The sequence below is a fragment of the Pyrenophora tritici-repentis genome, chromosome 10 (assembly GCF_003171515.1).
Source record: "Pyrenophora tritici-repentis strain M4 chromosome 10, whole genome shotgun sequence".
NCBI lineage: Eukaryota > Fungi > Ascomycota > Dothideomycetes > Pleosporales > Pleosporaceae > Pyrenophora > Pyrenophora tritici-repentis.
The window spans coordinates 1,475,238-1,492,392 of NC_089399.1; the positions used below are offsets into that span (position 1 = coordinate 1,475,238).

At 51.2% G+C, this 17,155-nt stretch overlaps 7 protein-coding genes across 7 annotated transcripts; 6 read left to right on the top strand and 1 right to left on the bottom strand.

Moving 5' to 3' along the window:
* Positions 1 to 546: 546 nt before the first annotated feature.
* Positions 547 to 1,425, top strand: PtrM4_043950 (uncharacterized protein; the record flags this gene model as incomplete). Its single annotated transcript, XM_001937299.2, has 2 exons — positions 547 to 1,342; positions 1,394 to 1,425. 2 exons carry the CDS (start codon positions 547 to 549, stop codon positions 1,423 to 1,425), a joined length of 828 nt encoding a protein of 275 aa, XP_001937334.2.
* Positions 1,426 to 2,974: 1,549 nt separating this feature from the next.
* PtrM4_043960 (uncharacterized protein) lies at positions 2,975 to 3,235 on the top strand (the record flags this gene model as incomplete). The annotated part of the gene is made up of 2 exons (XM_001937298.1): positions 2,975 to 3,109; positions 3,164 to 3,235. 2 exons carry the CDS (start codon positions 2,975 to 2,977, stop codon positions 3,233 to 3,235), a joined length of 207 nt encoding a protein of 68 aa, XP_001937333.1.
* A 1,624-nt stretch (positions 3,236 to 4,859) lies between these two features.
* Positions 4,860 to 6,667, top strand: PtrM4_043970 (Trichoplein multi-domain protein; the record flags this gene model as incomplete). The annotated part of the gene is made up of 2 exons (XM_001937297.1): positions 4,860 to 6,020; positions 6,071 to 6,667. The coding sequence occupies 2 exons, from the start codon at positions 4,860 to 4,862 to the stop codon at positions 6,665 to 6,667; spliced, it is 1,758 nt and encodes a 585-aa protein (XP_001937332.1).
* Positions 6,668 to 8,214: 1,547 nt separating this feature from the next.
* Positions 8,215 to 9,947, bottom strand: PtrM4_043980 (Zn-finger protein; the record flags this gene model as incomplete). Its single annotated transcript, XM_001937296.1, has 2 exons — positions 8,215 to 9,833; positions 9,884 to 9,947. The coding sequence occupies 2 exons, from the start codon at positions 9,945 to 9,947 to the stop codon at positions 8,215 to 8,217; spliced, it is 1,683 nt and encodes a 560-aa protein (XP_001937331.1).
* A 264-nt stretch (positions 9,948 to 10,211) lies between these two features.
* On the top strand, positions 10,212 to 10,853 carry PtrM4_043990 (RpoZ, DNA-directed RNA polymerase, subunit K-omega; the record flags this gene model as incomplete). The annotated part of the gene is made up of 3 exons (XM_001937294.1): positions 10,212 to 10,258; positions 10,354 to 10,641; positions 10,697 to 10,853. 3 exons carry the CDS (start codon positions 10,212 to 10,214, stop codon positions 10,851 to 10,853), a joined length of 492 nt encoding a protein of 163 aa, XP_001937329.1.
* Positions 10,854 to 11,203: 350 nt separating this feature from the next.
* PtrM4_044000 (esterase) lies at positions 11,204 to 12,216 on the top strand (the record flags this gene model as incomplete). The annotated part of the gene is made up of 4 exons (XM_001937295.2): positions 11,204 to 11,465; positions 11,518 to 11,738; positions 11,789 to 11,980; positions 12,028 to 12,216. 4 exons carry the CDS (start codon positions 11,204 to 11,206, stop codon positions 12,214 to 12,216), a joined length of 864 nt encoding a protein of 287 aa, XP_001937330.1.
* Positions 12,217 to 12,961: 745 nt separating this feature from the next.
* Positions 12,962 to 16,189, top strand: PtrM4_044010 (tRNA exportin; the record flags this gene model as incomplete). The annotated part of the gene is made up of 3 exons (XM_066104504.1): positions 12,962 to 12,973; positions 13,041 to 15,624; positions 15,675 to 16,189. The coding sequence occupies 3 exons, from the start codon at positions 12,962 to 12,964 to the stop codon at positions 16,187 to 16,189; spliced, it is 3,111 nt and encodes a 1,036-aa protein (XP_065959068.1).
* Positions 16,190 to 17,155: the final 966 nt, after the last annotated feature.

Sequence of the window (17,155 nt, forward strand, 5' to 3'; positions counted from 1 at the left end):
CACGTGTGGCGCCAAGTGTGGCGCAGGGCAGTCCTCAGCCTGAGACATGGGCCGCTCTGAGAACTAACCACGTTCCCCAATCCATTCACCCCGGCCGCGCTCCAACCCTTTTACACGAACATAATTTCACGTCTCGGCCTGAATCCCCCAGAAGCACAAAACACAACGCACGCCGACATAGATTTGCATATATCTGCATACGATTGACGCCGGATACCCGATAGACCCCGCTGTGAACAACGACGCGCGCTGCAATCGCATCACTGCCACGCCCCACGCCCCCCGGAACGGACAGATTTCCGCGTCACAACAACACACACACCCACATACATCACCACCATGGCCGTCTCGATACAGGATCGTACGGATGAGTTCCGGTCTATCCTCGCGCAGGCCCAACGGCGGCAGGCGCAGTCCAAGACGGGCGCACAACGGCAGTCGCTCCTCACGGCACAAGAGAAGACACAGGCGAGCGCTAGTCCCCAGCGTCAACGCTCAGAGTTCGCACGAAATGCTGCGGAAGTTGCGCGAGGTGTGGCAAGCACCATGCAGAAACTAGAGCGCCTCTCGCAACTTGCCAAGCGCAAGACGCTATTCGACGATCGGCCCGTCGAGTTCGATGAGCTCACCTTTGTCATCAAGCAGGACATGACTGCGCTGTCTGGTCAGGTACAGTCGCTGCAGCAGATGAACGCAAAGCAACATCCAAAGTCAAAGCCAGGTGTAGACCAGGAGGGAGAGCACAACAGCAATGTCGTCATACTGTTGAAAGACAAGCTGCAGAACGTGGGAACAAACTTCAAAGATGTGTTGGAGGTGCGCACCAAGAACATGCAGGCATCACGCTCGCGGACAGAGCAGTTTCTCTCGACCGCTGCCCAGCAATCTCACAGCAGCCTGGATCCTAGCCGTACCGACTCTCCGCTGTACCAGACACCCCAGCGAGGACGCTCACCAGGAGGATTCGGCAGAAACACAAACGCAGTGCAGCAGGATCTGCTCTCGCTCGAACCTTCAGGGCCCTCGGCGCTGACCCGTGGTGGTCCGCAATCAGACGCACAGCTGCTGCTCATGGAAGAGGCTCAGCCCCAGAACGCCTATATCCAACAGCGAGGACAGGCAATTGAGTCGATAGAATCGACCATTCAAGAACTGGGAGGTATCTTCAGCCAGCTCGCTCAGATGGTATCGGAGCAGGGCGAGCAGATCCAGCGCATAGACGCAAACACTGAGGATGTTGTGGACAATGTCGAGGGCGCCCAGCGTGAATTGATGAAGTACTGGAGTCGCGTTCAGGGCAACAGGTGGCTCGTTGCAAAGATGTTTGGTGTACTGATGATATGTACGTACCACCAGAACCTCCATCTCTTGACATGGTACTAACCCATTACAGTTTTCCTACTCTGGGTCCTTATTTCTGGTTAACCGCCACCCTTTTTCCTATGTAATCACCGCATGACTCGGCGTTTCGGGAGACTGGGAAGCATCTTTTACAAGCTCAGTTCCAGCATAGGTTTCTGGCAGAGCAATCGTTGCATAATGTGCTGCTGTACTTATTTATTTTCCCCACCCTGTATCCATATTTTTCGTTGGGTTTTTTTGTGTGTCTTTATTACCTATACAAGACTATACCTACACCTCATGAGCTAGCCTCGAGGCTTTTTTTTTTAGTAAACCCGTTATTTCCATCTTTCACATGCGAATGTAATGCCTTGGATGTGCTTTTAGGCGTCACAGTGTTGTCTCTACGTAGTTATCGTTAGGCATGTTAGCTGCGTACATACAACGTAGTCGTTTAGACCCGTATATACTGGTCCGCCAACTGCCACTGCGATAGTGTTTCACGTAAAGCGACGCCAAGCTTCTGAACAATCTATAAGAAATTGTCGATCCCAACTTCCTTTCTGCGGGAATCTCCAAGGGCGCATCATGTGACGTAATACGTAATCCCCCTAACGTCGCAAAGTCTCAGGTCTAGCAATCTGTGGTTTTCCTCCAGCTCTCTGTAGAACAGTCTTGGTGTATATCACGAAGCAGTGAGTCGTTAGTGTTTGCTGTAGTTATTCAATTCCAATTAGATTTCGATACGACTTGTCCCAGATGCCAACACGTACCCCGAGTAGGTCGGAGTAGTCACGGCTGTAAGCCGGTGTATTGAATTTTCTTCCTCCGATTTCCAGAGCATCCAGAATACTCTGAAGGATGGTTACTGTTACAAAATAGGAACAAGACAAAACTGAAGAGTTCGGTCTTGTAACGACATATTGGCGATGGGAAAGCTATTCACACACATCTCATCTGTATGCGTCTCCTTTTACTTCGAAGTCACTGATACTTGGGTTATCTGCCCACATTACTCAGGACACTGCAAGGTATCTCAGCCCGCGTGGGTCCGTCCAACAACCGGTTTGAGTCTCGATATGTTGTATGGCATAATGATATGATAGATGACGGGTTGTTACTCGTAGACTCCGCAACAATCAATTCAATCCGGTCACTCTCCTAGACCCACTTACCTATCTAGGTAGGGCTTAAACTCCTATAGGTAACTACTAGGCTTAAAGCGGTAATCAATCAATCCAATCTGAACCTTCTAGGACCCACTTAATTGATTGTTGCGGACTGTGGTTACTCGGCCGATTCATGGTGATCCCACCAACTGTCAGCGCGCATATCGATGAAAGCCATTGCCCGATGCTCGGATGTCCCCAAAATCTGATGTCCCGAGCAGATCTTAGGGGGTGTATCGTATTTTACGGCAACATCTGTGTGGTATATAATGGGTGTTGATCGCCCACTCTGCTCCCCAATCATTCCTCACCTTCCATCGTATCCTGATCACCCATAGCATATAAGAAAAACTCTCCTCGACTCGATCACACCTCTTCCTCTTTCCTCTCAACCCATACCAGGTGCGTTTTACAGTGTCTGATAATACTAAACTTGGCTCATGAATAAATAGACCCAAAGCGCAATGGTGAACCTCAAGACCATGGTTATTACCGCCCTGCTTGCGCTCTCCGTCCACGGGCTTGATCTCAATCCTATCGGCAAAATCCCCAATGAAGAAAGTAAGAGTTGCGGAGAGTGTGCTGATAATGGAGTACATGTAAGGATATCTCAACGTTTCAATCCAAAAGATTCGAGCTAACAACGTCTCTAGTGTACTGGAAAGTCTGCGTGCTGGAAAGTCTACGGTCAATATACCTGCCAAGGGAGCGGCGATTGTGTCTAGAAGCAGCTGAAAGAGGAGGGCGTTGCGGCGATGGTGAGAGGTGTGTGTTGTGTAGATGAGAGAATCAATGAGATCAGGGGCGCGGCAGTTGAGTCAGATGTGTTGTTGCCAGAGTAATTGTTTAAGGGGAATGGGAATCCGTGATACAGCTAGGCAGTGTCAAAATCAACTTACCATTTGCTTTCACGAAGACTTACCAACGGCCTGTTACCTATCGTGAGTAGCCCAAACTCGAGTAGAGCAACAAATCCGTCTTGATTGGAACATCAAGGGCTACTGCAAGAAGAATCCGCTTCTGACAATGTGGGTGCTACGGATGACGATGACTAGAGCAAATGTAAGGCTGAGCAACTGCTTGCCCAAGATCTTCACGTCGCTATTGTGCGAGCGGATCAACTTAAAGGCTGATCAAGGCTAGTCTTGACTTTGGCAAGTTTGCAAGCACTGCCCGGAACAGCTTTTGGACGTAGTGGAGTCTGTAGTTATTCTTACGTGCATCTTGGCTGCATATGTACGTTGTACATATCGCTTAGGCCCGTAATAACTACCGCCCGCACGGCCACGAAACTAGGAACGGTGCCTTGATATACCTTGACGTTGACAAATGTTTCCAAACAGGTACGAGTAGGTTTAGGAGCGAGGCGATGACATAAAGTCTATTTGTCCGCAAGGTGCTCCTTGTCCCGGTCCGAGCTTAGCTGAAGATCGGTTTGGTGGTCGACTATGGAACGGTAGCAGGCCGCGTCGTTTCCCGTGTCGAGACGGCTGCTTGATGAAGCTAGGCTATTGACTGTGTCACCACCGTCGCGGAGATATCATCAGCAATGCAAGGGCCTTCCCGGCGTAAGCTGCCCAGTCTCTGGAAACAAGACTGGGTGAAAGTGCAATGGGGGAACAAGTGGCTGCGGGACCGCGACCGAAGGTTTGGTCTGAAATCCAACGGTGCAGTCGGGCGGCGCCACAGGCCGAGTATTACAGATGACAGACGCGGTAGGTTGATATAGATGTGTACTAGGTGCCGCTTTAGGCCGGCGATGGCCTTGTTGGCGATTTAAGATCGCCAACACATTTGCCCCATGAGAGCCAGGCAATGGAGGATGTGCGACATGACGACAAGGACGACGTAACGTCAGTCGGAGATTTGCGTCGGTTTCACTGGGGCAGGGTGCAAACAGCGGTGGATGCTGAGGAGTAGAGGCATGTTTCGAAGCCATGGTGCAGTCTCCGCTGACGCAATCAAGAGCTAGCAGAGGAAGGTCGTAAACACATTGGCATGGGCGAATGGTATCGCGTTCAAGCACAAGAGTTCGGATGCTTGCAAGCCTCGACGAGCAGATGATCAAAAAGTAGGCCTGGCGAGGAGTGGGCTGGCTAGTGCCTCCTTCCTAATGTCTTGAACCCCCACACGCACGTCTAGACGCCTCGACTCCTGATCCGCCATTGCAATTGCTCTGCTGCACCTCTCCGCTGGCCGCCCAAACTTGTGTGTTGGCGATCACAGCTCCCACCGACACACTTTGCTGTCGGTCTCTGCCGGAGTAGACACGACGTGCACCGCCCGCATGTCTCGGTAGGCCAGCTTCCTGCCATCACCATCGCCCAGATGCATGCGCGCTCCGGCGCAATGCCAGACCAGAAATGGGACCCGCCCACCGCCCTCAGCACGGCGCCCATCTTCGACGATGCCGTCTATCTTGCCGAAGCGCTGCATCTGCCCGTCAATGAGACTGAGGATCAGCTCGACGCCGAATTAGTGCTGCTTGCTAGTGAATCTGGCATCGCCGACCCTTATCGCTTCGTGCCGGCCCCAAAGACCATTGCTCGCGCCATTTCGTCCATGACGTTGGACAGCGATGAGAGGAGCTCAAAATCCATACATTCGCACGAAACCCAGTCCACCACCCTCACTTCTGCGCCTTCTCGTACTTCCAGAGACCACCTCTATCCTAGCGACCGCCTTTCGGCAAAGATGCTCACTCGATCACTTTCACGCTCACGTCCGACACGGTCGGTGGAGAAGCACCAGCAAGCCACTCCATGTCCTGGGCCTGGTATCGGGTCAGTGCAATGTTCGCCTCTGTCCGCCTCGCCTTCTGCCGTTTCCCTCCCGACAGCCCAACGGCAGCCGCGACCACGCAAAAAGCGTGGCTCGGCCATTTTCAACATCTTCCGCAAAGATACAAGGTTTGTTGTAGCCAGTAGGCTACCATCATGTCTCACCAGGGATGACAGTAATGCTTGCACCGCCAACGTCACACACCACCGACACCATAGAGACGCAAAGCTAGAATGTGGCCATTCCTTGTCTGCGTACAATGTCCGCGGACATATGCTGGAAGCGACAAACGGTGGCGCTAAGAGCGCCACACATCTTGTGCCAAATTGCTGCGGAAACCCATTACCACCGTCTGTGTTGGAGATTGTTCTCACAAAGGAGACGGACATCTCTGAAAAGGACGAAGGCCCGTCGCCGGCCACGTCCACGTTCCGCGACTCTGGCTATTGCGAAGCTGGAATACCAGCAATAGGGCTGCCAAATCTGACCAAAGGCGATATTGTAGCAGACAACCTGCCATCTAAGCGTACCAGGCATGCGCCAATCAACATCGAAGCAGCATTAGCAAACGAAGCTTTCAAGAGCTTCAAGACGCAGCAGACGGAGCAATTCGAACATGTATCAAGCTTTGAGTGCACTCAGCGAAAGGCACTGGAGGCACACCATCAGACCACGCTGCAGCGGTTGAAGGTCCGGCACGATGTCACAAAAGAAGAACTGATTGAGCAGGTATGTATCTAGGCTAGACATGCACGTTACCCCCGTCTGACGAGTTGTAGCACACCGAGGATCTTGAACGCTTAGAAGAACGCCAGCTTCTTGCCGAACACGACATGATCAAAGCGCACGCCCAAGAGACACAGAACGTATGCACGGCGCTAAAGTACATCGAGGCTTATTGCGTGGGCACAAGAGAGGAGCAAGACCGCACACACACCGTGTCGGAGGACGACTTGAAGAAGCTAGAGCGGCAAAAAGCAACACAACGAGAACTTCCAAGGAAGCATGCGAGTGCAATCAACGTACTACGTGCAAGGCAAGAGGTGGATATGGAGCGAAGGTTGGAAGCACAGGAAGCCGAGCTGGAGCAACTGGATGCCGACTATGAAAAGGAGGTTTCAGCAAAAGAAGCGGAATACAAGAAAGAGTCGGAAAGACTTGAGGGACTCATTGCAACACGAAGAAAGAGGTTGTTGCAGAGATGGGACCTAAGGTTCGAGATGTGGCGCAAGGGCTGGGAGGAGCAAAACAACACGACACTGGATGCAAAGCTCGAACATGAGACCTGGCCGCCTCGCAAAGCCGATCACGCCATCACCATTTCCGATGCTAGTGCCTTGTACCAGTACCTCGAAGCCGCGGTATCAGCCGCCTGATTGCGCCCTTCATTTGCGCCGTATTTCTACGCCTGTAGACGCGTTGCCGTATTTTCGTCATCTTCATTCATCCTCGTCTTACAGCGTGGCGTTTTCCAGGCTATGGACGGCGAAACGGCATTTGTTTGCATTGAAGGCAATTTCGTTGTGTGTGCGTGTGTGTGTTGGACTTTATATACCCCTCGTTGCGTCACTCTAGAGCTTGATTTTATCGTCTTGCTGTATTTCCTTTCCCCCCTTGTTGTACTTGTGCGAGAAGAAGATGATGACGAATGATGCTGATTAGCAACATGAACATGTATATCCATCCCCCCCTTTCTGTATTGGAAATAATAACATATTTCTCATGTATCTAGTTGGATTGAAGATGGGGTCTAGATGTGCAATGATGACTGTCCTGCTGATGATCTCGCTGTCCGGCTGTATGTGATGTGACGTGAGATGACATGGCTTGTACCCTCTTTCGCCTCAAAGAACAAATTTAGCATTCAATGTGTACATTATTTGAAATAACTCCAAGCTTTCTGTCATTCTTACTACAAGGTTAAACAGCTAGGTACGTTATTTGAAATATGAGTAGCTTAGAGTTTACTTAGCTCTAACCTACATTTCTCCAGGGCGCATTCTCTGGTACATGCACGTCATTTAATCCAATCTGCCACTAGCTTGCCCCCATTACCTACCCATACACAGCCTCCAGCTTTATCTCAGGAGGGGCCCAGGCGGACGGCCGCACTTTAGCTTAGCTCTGCCCTCCTGCTTGCCGGCCGGCACGATTCCTTCCAAGCTTGCCCCTCCTCAGCCTGCTCCTTCCTTGCCCCACCTCTACCGGCATCTCTCCCATGCATGCGTGTATCCATCCTTTCTCGCCCCACCCCACCTTACCAACTGCATCATCTTCTCGCCCTATGCAAGCTACCCTACATTTCCTACACACTTATGCAAGAAACGGGGCCAAAACAAGTCCAGTCCAGTCTAGTCCAGTACAGAATTTATGCACACACCCACACACACACACTTCCATCGGAGAATAATGACAATTTCCAATTCCCTCTTCCCACCAAACTAGACCGTAACCGTAACCGCACGCGCCCCGCTTCTCCCCGCACATACAGGTTGCAGGGCACAGGGCAGGGCAGGAAGGGGTAACTACAGTACGCTAGCTAGCACTAGGCTGTGTATGGCAGGATTCTGTGGGTGCAGCAGGTGAGGAACGCATGTTTGCTAACATCCATGGCTTGGCTTTTTTCTTCTTTTGTGGGGTGTTTGGGAGAACTGGCCGGATTGGGTAAGTTGGGTATGTGGGTGTGTATTTTGGAGCTTATGGAGTGGAGTTTGTCATGGGTTGTATTGGGTATTTGTATTTCAGGTTAGGGGTATCTATGTGTGCTACTGCTATTTGCTACTTGGTACTTTTGTGTGAAATGAAATTGTCCGTCGTTAGTCATTGCTACGTTAATAATCGTTTTTGTCTTCTCCCTGTGCCCATCATCGTTTACTGCTGTCGCTACTACTTCCACCACTGCTACTGCAGCGAAGGAACATCCTTAGCGAAGGATAGGGTCGCTGTTGTACTGCTCAACCGGCGCAAGCATGTCCCAGTGAACACCACCGTGAGGATCTACAGGCGGAGGCAAGTTGCCCAACCCCATCTGCATATCCAACTCCGCTTGTTCGTTGAGCAGCGAAAGATGATCGAATTGCTGGTCGAAGAAGCAATGTGGGAGATCCGAACTCTTCGTATCAGGATAAGGCAATGTGGGCGCACCTTCTGTAAAGTACGGGGCGGGCGTCTCCGGCATGCTAGGCGTAGCAGAGTCGAACATGTTCATTGAATCGTCGAAGCCACCAATCCAGAACTGTCCTCCGCTGACAGCGTCTCTCTCTTGAATCAGCTCTTCTACCTCGTCCTCGGGAATGTTGTGCTCTGCGCGCAAGTGACGGCGTAGATCGCGGTCCATGTAGAAACGGTACTCGCATGTCTTGACCAGACAAGGTACGTCGCGGCCTTGCTCGTAGCCCACACCGGTAAGCATAGTAAGCATGGATGGCTCTGGCTTCTTCTTCGATTTGGCGGCCTTTCGGAGTTCCTTGCGGTTACCAAGGCCAAGGTGATGTGTCCGGACATGTTGGTCGAGGGATGACTTGGCTTTGAACGAAGCACCGCATGCGTTTTCTCCGTTCCAGGCCTTGAGATCTGCGTGTTTCGAGTTCTGGAGAGCGTTCGATGTACAAGAGTACCTGAACTGCTTGTCGTGAACAGTCTGGATGTGTACGCTGAGGTTGTGCTTGCGATTGAAGATACTGTCGCAGCCTAGTCTTGGGCAAGGGTACTGTGGTTGGTTTTGCGGATCGCCGTGCACGTTGTCAAAGTGCGTCTTGAGTGTGGATGCGCTCTTGAACTGTTGGCCACACTGGGCGCATACAGGTGGGTGACATTCGGTTGTGTGCGCTTCAAGCTCTTCTTTTGTCGCGAAAGATGGTGGATTGAAGGTATCGTCAGACTCGGTCGCTGCCGTTTTCGCCTCGTTATTGGCGGCCATGCACAGCATGCAAAAGTGACCCTGCTCTCGAGTATCAACATGCGCCCTTTCCATGTGGCGTCGCAAGGCACCCTCGGTTTGGAACCCGCTTGTGCACTTCTCGCCTGTTTCTTCATCCACATGAGCGCAAGCGTACGGCTTGATCTCTAGATGCTGACTCTTGACATGCGCCTCCAGCGCCTTTGCCTTCCTAAAAGCTTCATTGCATGGTGGGTATTCAGTGCAGTAGAACTTGGATCCGTGAACGTCCCGATGCCTCTGTAGCCGTCCATTGGAGGTGAAACTCTTCCCACACCCGTTCCAGTCGCATACGAAGGTTCGCTCGGTGGCCGGGTCGCTATGGGCATTCTTGAGGTGACGTTGCAGGTGGTCTTTGCGCGGAAACGTCTTGTCGCATCCCGGTTCGACACAGGCAAATGGGCGCTCCTTGTTGTGACTTCGCATATGCGTTTCGAGGCGACACGGTCTGTTGAAGCGCTGGGCACACGTAGGGCAAACATAGTTCCATTGGCGTCGGGCCTCGCTCTCCGCCCTCAGGGTCCCATTGTCCGTGTAATTGACCTTGTAGTCGCCAGAATCGTCCGAAGCGTAGTCGGGGTCAGGTGTCTTGACCTCCGCAGCACCTCCGAGAATGTTAGCTCATATAGACGTCTAGTATACAGAGTGAGCTAACCTGTACGAAGCTTCTTTGGTGGCAAGTAAACCGAATCTTCAGTAACTCTGCGCTTTGGTGCCATGGCAGTGCTAGTAATGTTGAAGTGTCTAGTAAAGGCGTCTCTTCAACGCGGAGAGTACTGACCAAATTCCAAGACCCACTGTATTTTCATGCGCCAAGAGTTCTCGGGCTAGCTGGTTAGTGTCGGCCCCGACCCCTGCGCTTTCTGATCGCGAACTTTCTTTGACCGTCGCATTAGGCACAACACGACGCAGCATCATCCTTCACGCGCATACTCGTAACTTACTCGCACCTGTACCTTTATACTCACACATTCTACGCGATAATGTCTGACTACGGCGGCGACGACTACGGCGGTGATGCTGGGGACATGTATGTCGACGCACCACGTCCGCCCTTTCTCTTTGACTAGGCGCATTACCTAGGGAAACGGCAGGATATGTTTGAGCACCATCTAACCTTTACAGGGGGGATGACCATGCCATCGACTTTGACGAGGAAGCGGAACCCGATCTGATGGACGACGAAGACGACCAGCCCGGCGGCGGCGAAGACCCAGACAATGCCGACCCCAATGACGACAATGTAGTAGTGTCAGGCGATGCCAACGCGGCAGCTGCAGCCAAAGAAGCCTCCAAGAATACAGTTACAAGTGAAAAGGACAAGAGAGTTCCCAACGAGAAGCGCACAACCACGCCATACATGACCAAGTACGAAAAGGCGCGTGTGCTGGGTACAAGGGCACTTCAAATCAGGTATGCTGCCAGCTTATCGAAGCTAGAGGCACCGAAAGGGCTAACATATCCGCAGTGGTAACGCTCCGGTGCTGATCGACGTAGAGGGTATGACGGATCCCCTCCAGATTGCTGCCAAAGAATTGCAGGAGAAGAAGATTCCCCTGGTTGTACGGCGCTACCTTCCTGATGGCTTTTACGAGGACTGGACTTGCGAAGAGCTTCTGACTTAGACATAAGTGGCTTGATTGCATTGGCTTGGAGTTTTATTTGGTGCTAAAACATGGGACATGGGCGAAAGGAGTCTGTGAGGTGGTTGTGCAATTATATCCTCCGAATCTCACCCGATTTCCGTAAAGTCCAAGTCTTCTCCGCTGCATATGCGGATCCGCGGATAAGATTCCCAGAATGAGCCAAAAGTTAGAGAAAGGTGGGGTAGCTTGATAGCTATTCATCCCCGCACTAGTTTCAGGCACAACGTCACTCAATGCGACAGCTTACAAAACTTCTAAACGCCCCGCGACTGCCGTCTGCATTCCGAAATCCTACTACACGTTTGTTCCCTTACACCACATTGTCCACCATGTCTTTCGAAACCACTGGCACCATCGCCTCCTTTGGGGGCAAGCTTCTCAAGCTGAAGCACAAGTCCTCGAGCACAAACACAGACATGGAGCTCAACATGTTCCTACCGCCACAAGCACTAAAGTCCGGTGCCAAGGTGCCAGTTCTGTTCTACCTGTCTGGTCTCACATGTACTGGAAACAATTGCTCAGAGAAGGGTTTCTTCCAGCACGGTGCTGCTCAGCATGGCATTGCCGTTGTATACCCCGATACTTCGCCGAGTGCGTTTTCACCATAATACAGTACCGAGTGCCAAACTAACCCACCGTCTAGGGGGTCTCCAGATCGAAGGCGAGGACGACGCATACGACTTTGGTTCTGGCGCAGGTTTCTACGTTGATGCGACCAAGGAGCCATGGTCGAAGGGCTACAACATGTACTCTTACATTACCAAGGAACTCCCCGAGGCATTATTCTCATCTTTCAAGGAGCTCGACTCTAGCAAAGTCAGCATAACAGGCCACAGTATGGGCGGTCACGGCGCTTTGACTTTGGTACGTCTCCTGACTGATGGCGCATTAGTGATACTAACGGTCGCTGCTAGTTTCTCAAGAACCCTGGCATGTACAAGTCCGTTTCAGCATTCGCGCCCATTGCCAACCCGATCAACTGCCCATGGGGCCAGAAAGCATTCAAGGGATACTTTGGAGAGGACCAACAGCAAAAGTGGAAAGAGCATGATGCAACAGAGCTCGTGAAGCAATGGAAGGGACCATTGGAAATGCTCATTGATGTGGTAGGTACACGCCAGTGGTAGGTTCAGGATACTACTAACAGAGCTAGGGCACTGGAGACAACTTTTACAAGCAAGGCCAGCTTCTTCCCGAGAACTTTGTCCAAGCAGCCAAGGAAGCTGGCAACGACAAGGGCATTCAGCTCCGCATGCAGCCCGACTACGATCACAGCTACTACTTCATGGCCACTTTTGCCGATGACCATGTTGCGTGGGCGGCGAAGCACTTGGGTGCTTAGTAAGTGGGGCAGCCCTTCTGCAGCATCAATATGCTCACTACTACAGAAGCCATGCGGAACCTAGAGAAAAATTATAGAGAAACAATCAAACTTACTATCAAACATGATTGGAAATTCGTCGCAATCACTTGAGCGTTTTTTTCCTGCATTGTACTGCATGAGTAGTGGCATTTTGAGCGGGTTTAGCGGTATGAAGCTGCAACTTCAAAGTAAATAGGAACGAAGAAATGAACGGACCATGTACGTCCAAATGACCACATGGGTTTCCACATCGGGTCGTGATAGTAAAAGTAATCAGATCGGCCACATATTTCGGTGCGCACGTGTCACTCGGAAGAAATTGGGCGCGCGACATCCCACCACAACGAAACTTGGCGCTGCCACTCCAGTCGCTGCACAGCTGCATTCGCTCACCACGCCCCGACAAAGACGCAGCCTTGTTCTTTCTTTTTTGCAGAGAAGAAGCTAGCGCTGCAGACACGGAAACAAAGCTCGTAGCCTCTTTCCTGTCCCAAATCAGGCCTTGCACACGCCGTACGTTAGCCCCTCGTGCCCCGCCTCTGCCTTCACCGCTGTAACGCTTTCACGATGCAGTCTTTCGCACCTTGGTCAATGACTCGGTAGCGCACCTGTCAAACTACATACTTCTCCCAAATAAGTCCGATGCGCACTTCGTAGCCTGAACCACACCGACTGTCGACCTGTGACTCAACTCTGACTGTCCAACATCAAGAATTTGGGTGAAATGGAGAGCCAGGTATGCGGGATTCTAGCTCTTTTCCCACGTGAATGTTTGCTATGATACTGACAGGTCTGCTTCCAAGGTCGAAAATGCCATCGAAATCGCGGCGAACCCGACTTCGAGCCAGGAACTGCGCGGCCAGGCCATAGAATACTTGAACCAGCTCCGAGCAGAAGGCTCTGCATGGCAAGCCGCCCTCACCCTCTTCACACGCGATCCTCATGCTACCGACTTCGTCCGTCATACCTCACTCGATCTCGTCAACAATGCCATCCAGGAACATCGGCTGGATGAGCAGAGCCTTGGGTATATCAAGGACACGCTCATGAGCCATATCCGCCAGTCTTACATGCCCGGCAGCGGAGCCGCAGATACCAGTCACATCCAGAACAAGCTGATGCAGACTGTCACTTATCTCTTTGTAGCATTATATCCTTCTTCATGGCAGTCCTTCTTCGACGATTTCCGCGCCCTGGCTGGCGATCAAGCCACCATCGGCAGTGTCAACATGGCTACGACATTCCTATACCTTCGCATGCTCGTTCAAGTCCACGACGAGATTGCCGATCAGTTGGTAGCGCGGCCAGAGGACGAGAAGAAGCGGAACACAGAGTTGAAGGATCTCATCCGACAGCGAGACGCGCAGAAGATCGCATTATCCTGGCAGGAGATTCTCGCAAAGTGGCGGGAGACAGACCTGGGGCTCGTGGAAATGTGTCTGAGGACCATCGGACGCTGGGTTAGCTGGACAGATATCAACTTGATTGTGAACCAAGCCATGATCACCACCTTCCTAGAAATGGCGGGCCAACAAGGAATCGGTGACCCTGAGAGCGCTGCTGGAAAGGTGCGCGATGCAGCCATCGATACCTTTTCGGAAATTGTGGGCAAGAAGATGAGTCCGTCGGACAAGATTGGGCTCATCACCTTCCTCAATCTCTCGGAAGTCGTTGGCCAACTGATTACCAGCCCGGCTTTGGCTGAGTTCCACAGTCCAAACTACGACAATGATCTCGCAGAGACAGTTGCGAAGCTTGTTAACAACATCGTCTTCGACATTGTGAAGATTCTGGAAAACGAGTCCGTCGAAGAACACATCCGGCAACGTGCAGACGACCTCATCCGCATTTTCACTCCGTACCTCCTGCGGTTCTTCGCCGATCAATACGACGAGGTCTGCTCTACCGTCATTCCGTCGCTTACTGACCTCCTCACGTTTCTCCGTAAACTCCAGAAGAAGTCAGGATCGATACCTCCCCAGTACGCCGCTGTATTACCGCCTGTCTTGGATGCCATCATCGCAAAGATGAAATATGACGAAACAGCCACGTGGGGCGAAGAAGGCGACCAAACGGATGAAGCAGAGTTCCTTGATCTACGTAGGCGTCTCCATGTCCTGCAACAAACAGTTACCGCCATCGACGAACCCTACTACATAGAGACACTTAGCCGCGTGGTCAACGGAACTTTTGGACGCTTCGCACAAGGCGACCAGACGCTAAATTGGCGCGACCTCGAACTGGCTCTGTATGAAATGTTCTTGTTCGGAGAACTAGCTATCCGGAACCAAGGACTATACGCAAAGCGCGAGCCATCGTCTGCAGCTGCTCAGCAGCTTGTTGCCATGATGAATAGCATGATCGATTCCGGCCTTGCAAATAACCCACATCCAGCTATCCAGCTGCAGTACATGGAGATTTGTGTTCGATATTACCAGTTCTTCGAGCAGAACCCCAATCTCATCCCCAAAGTTCTGGAGAACTTTGTCAACCTTACCCACAGTAATCACGTCAAAGTCCGCTCAAGATCCTGGTACCTCTTCCAACGACTTGTGAAGCACTTGCGAGCACAACTAGGCAACGTCTCCTATGACATCATTCAGGCGGTTGGGGATTTGCTTACTATCAAGGCTGAATTGCCTGATACATCAGAGGACGAGATGTCTTCTGACGAAGAAGATCAATCTGCAGATGCAATCTTCAACTCGCAGCTATTTCTCTTCGAGGCAGTTGGCTGCATTGCCTCGTCTAGTACAGTCTCGATAGAGAACAAGAAGCTCTACGCACAGACGATCATGAGTCCGCTATTCACAGATATGGAGCAGACCTTACCCCAAGCGCGGAACGGCGATGAGCGGGCTATACTTCAGATCCATCACATCATCATGGCTTTGGGTACCCTAGCTCGCGGCTATTCTGACTGGGTTCCTTCAAACAACAATAGTGCTGTACCACACAGTGAGGTGGCTGATGAATTTGTCAAAGCTTCCGAAGCCATTCTCGTCGCTGTTGATTCCCTCAACTCCTCTGGCTCAATTCGTCACGCAGCACGATTTGCTTTCTCGCGTATGATTGCTGTCCTGGGCTCGCGCCTACTACAACAACTACCCTCGTGGATTGAGGGATTACTGTCACTCAGCTCATCTATGGACGAGATCAGTACATTCCTCAAGGTCCTTGGTCAGGTCATATTCACCTTTAAGTCGGAAATCGCTGGCATCTTGGACACCGTTATGAGTCCGGTCTTGCAGCGAATCTTCACGGCATTAGCAGTCATTCCTTCGGGCACAGACGATGAGATTCAGCTTGCTGAACTCCGCCGGGAGTATCTAAACTTCATTGTTGTTGTTCTGAACCATGGTCTAGGGTCTGTGCTTGTCAGTAATGGTAAGACAAATTTCGCAACATACGAGAGTGATAGTGCTAATATGTCCTAGCCAACCAATCCAGTTTTGAACCTGTCATCGCTTCGATTGAGACATTTGCTCGCGATACACATGATTACCCCACCGCACGACTCGCCATCTTCGTGCTCATTCGCATGATCTCGGTTTGGGGAGGACCCGACAAGGTTGGACCAGGTGCAAACAATGCACCCACGTCTAATGAAGCAACACAGCCACCCCTGCCCGGCTTCGAAAACTACGTGGTAGAAAGATTTTCTCCCTTGGCCTGGTCCATCCCGGCATCGGCTGGTTTTAACTCCAAAGACGCCCAGGCAAAACAAGTCTTGTATGAGGCTGCCAACCTACAGCATGAGATTATCAAGAAAGTCGGTGAATCTTACATTGAACGTCTCAAAACTGATCTCGGCGGTATGGGAGTTGGTGACGATGGTGTGGAACAGTACTTGCGCACTCTTGCTGGCTCATTCGAAGGGCCAAAGAAGGAGAAGGAATGGCGTAACTTTTACACCCAGTTTGTGGATCGCATGCTTGCATCTAGGGCTTAGATGGCTCTAGACGTTAGTTGGGGTTCAGGGAGGATAAACGAGATGGGTATTCATCAAGGAATATGGCGTCACAATCCTTAACCTTGTAGGTAGCATCGATTTGCATTGTAGCGGGCGCCAAAAGGATTGGGATTGAGTTTGCGTTTTTCATGATAACCCCCCAATAGTTAGTGTGCTATTACAGTAGACTTTGAATGTAAAGATACAATATCATGTCTCTCTAATTGGTAAGACTTGGAGTCATTGCGTGTGACTTACTGATAGCCTGAACAGTCTTTTCTTGATACACACTCTTAGGTGCCTCATCAACTTCTAAATACTACAAATAGCGAGACATGGGTCGCATACTTGATGGCGAAGTGAGTCTTCTTCTTTCATTGTATCCTGATAGCAGAGGAATCTCTTATTCTATAACCTCGATGCTCGCATCCATGATTGACATCTTATTCTACCCTTCGTCACTTTCTTTGCTCAAGTGCCCATCACTTTAGGCTGTGTCAAACAAGGTCAATTTACTTACAATCGATGAGTAGGAAGTCAGCAAATTTCAACATAATACCTCTCTTCGATAGTGCTTCCCCAAAGCTCCTTCCTTTCCACTGGCCATGACCGTATCTTACAGACGGACTGTGCGTGTACCTTGTCTACCCAGCCAATCAAGCAACCCATATTAAGTACTCGAGCTTCTTGGCCGTTTGTCATGACATGTTCCGGGGAAACGAAAGCAATTCCGACGAACACGCCATACTGTGGATGCCTACGTCATTGTTTGTGTTGCTACACTGCGAGCGCTCCCTCTCTCTCTCAAGTGTATAGCAAACGCGCTTGTGAAATTATCACTATTCACTGCACACTCATCACGCGCAACATATGGTTTGAATTAACGCAATCTTAGGGGCAGGCATAACAAAATCGCCCGAGCGCCAACCAGGTTGCACTCACCTCACGTTCACCTCACCCACCTTC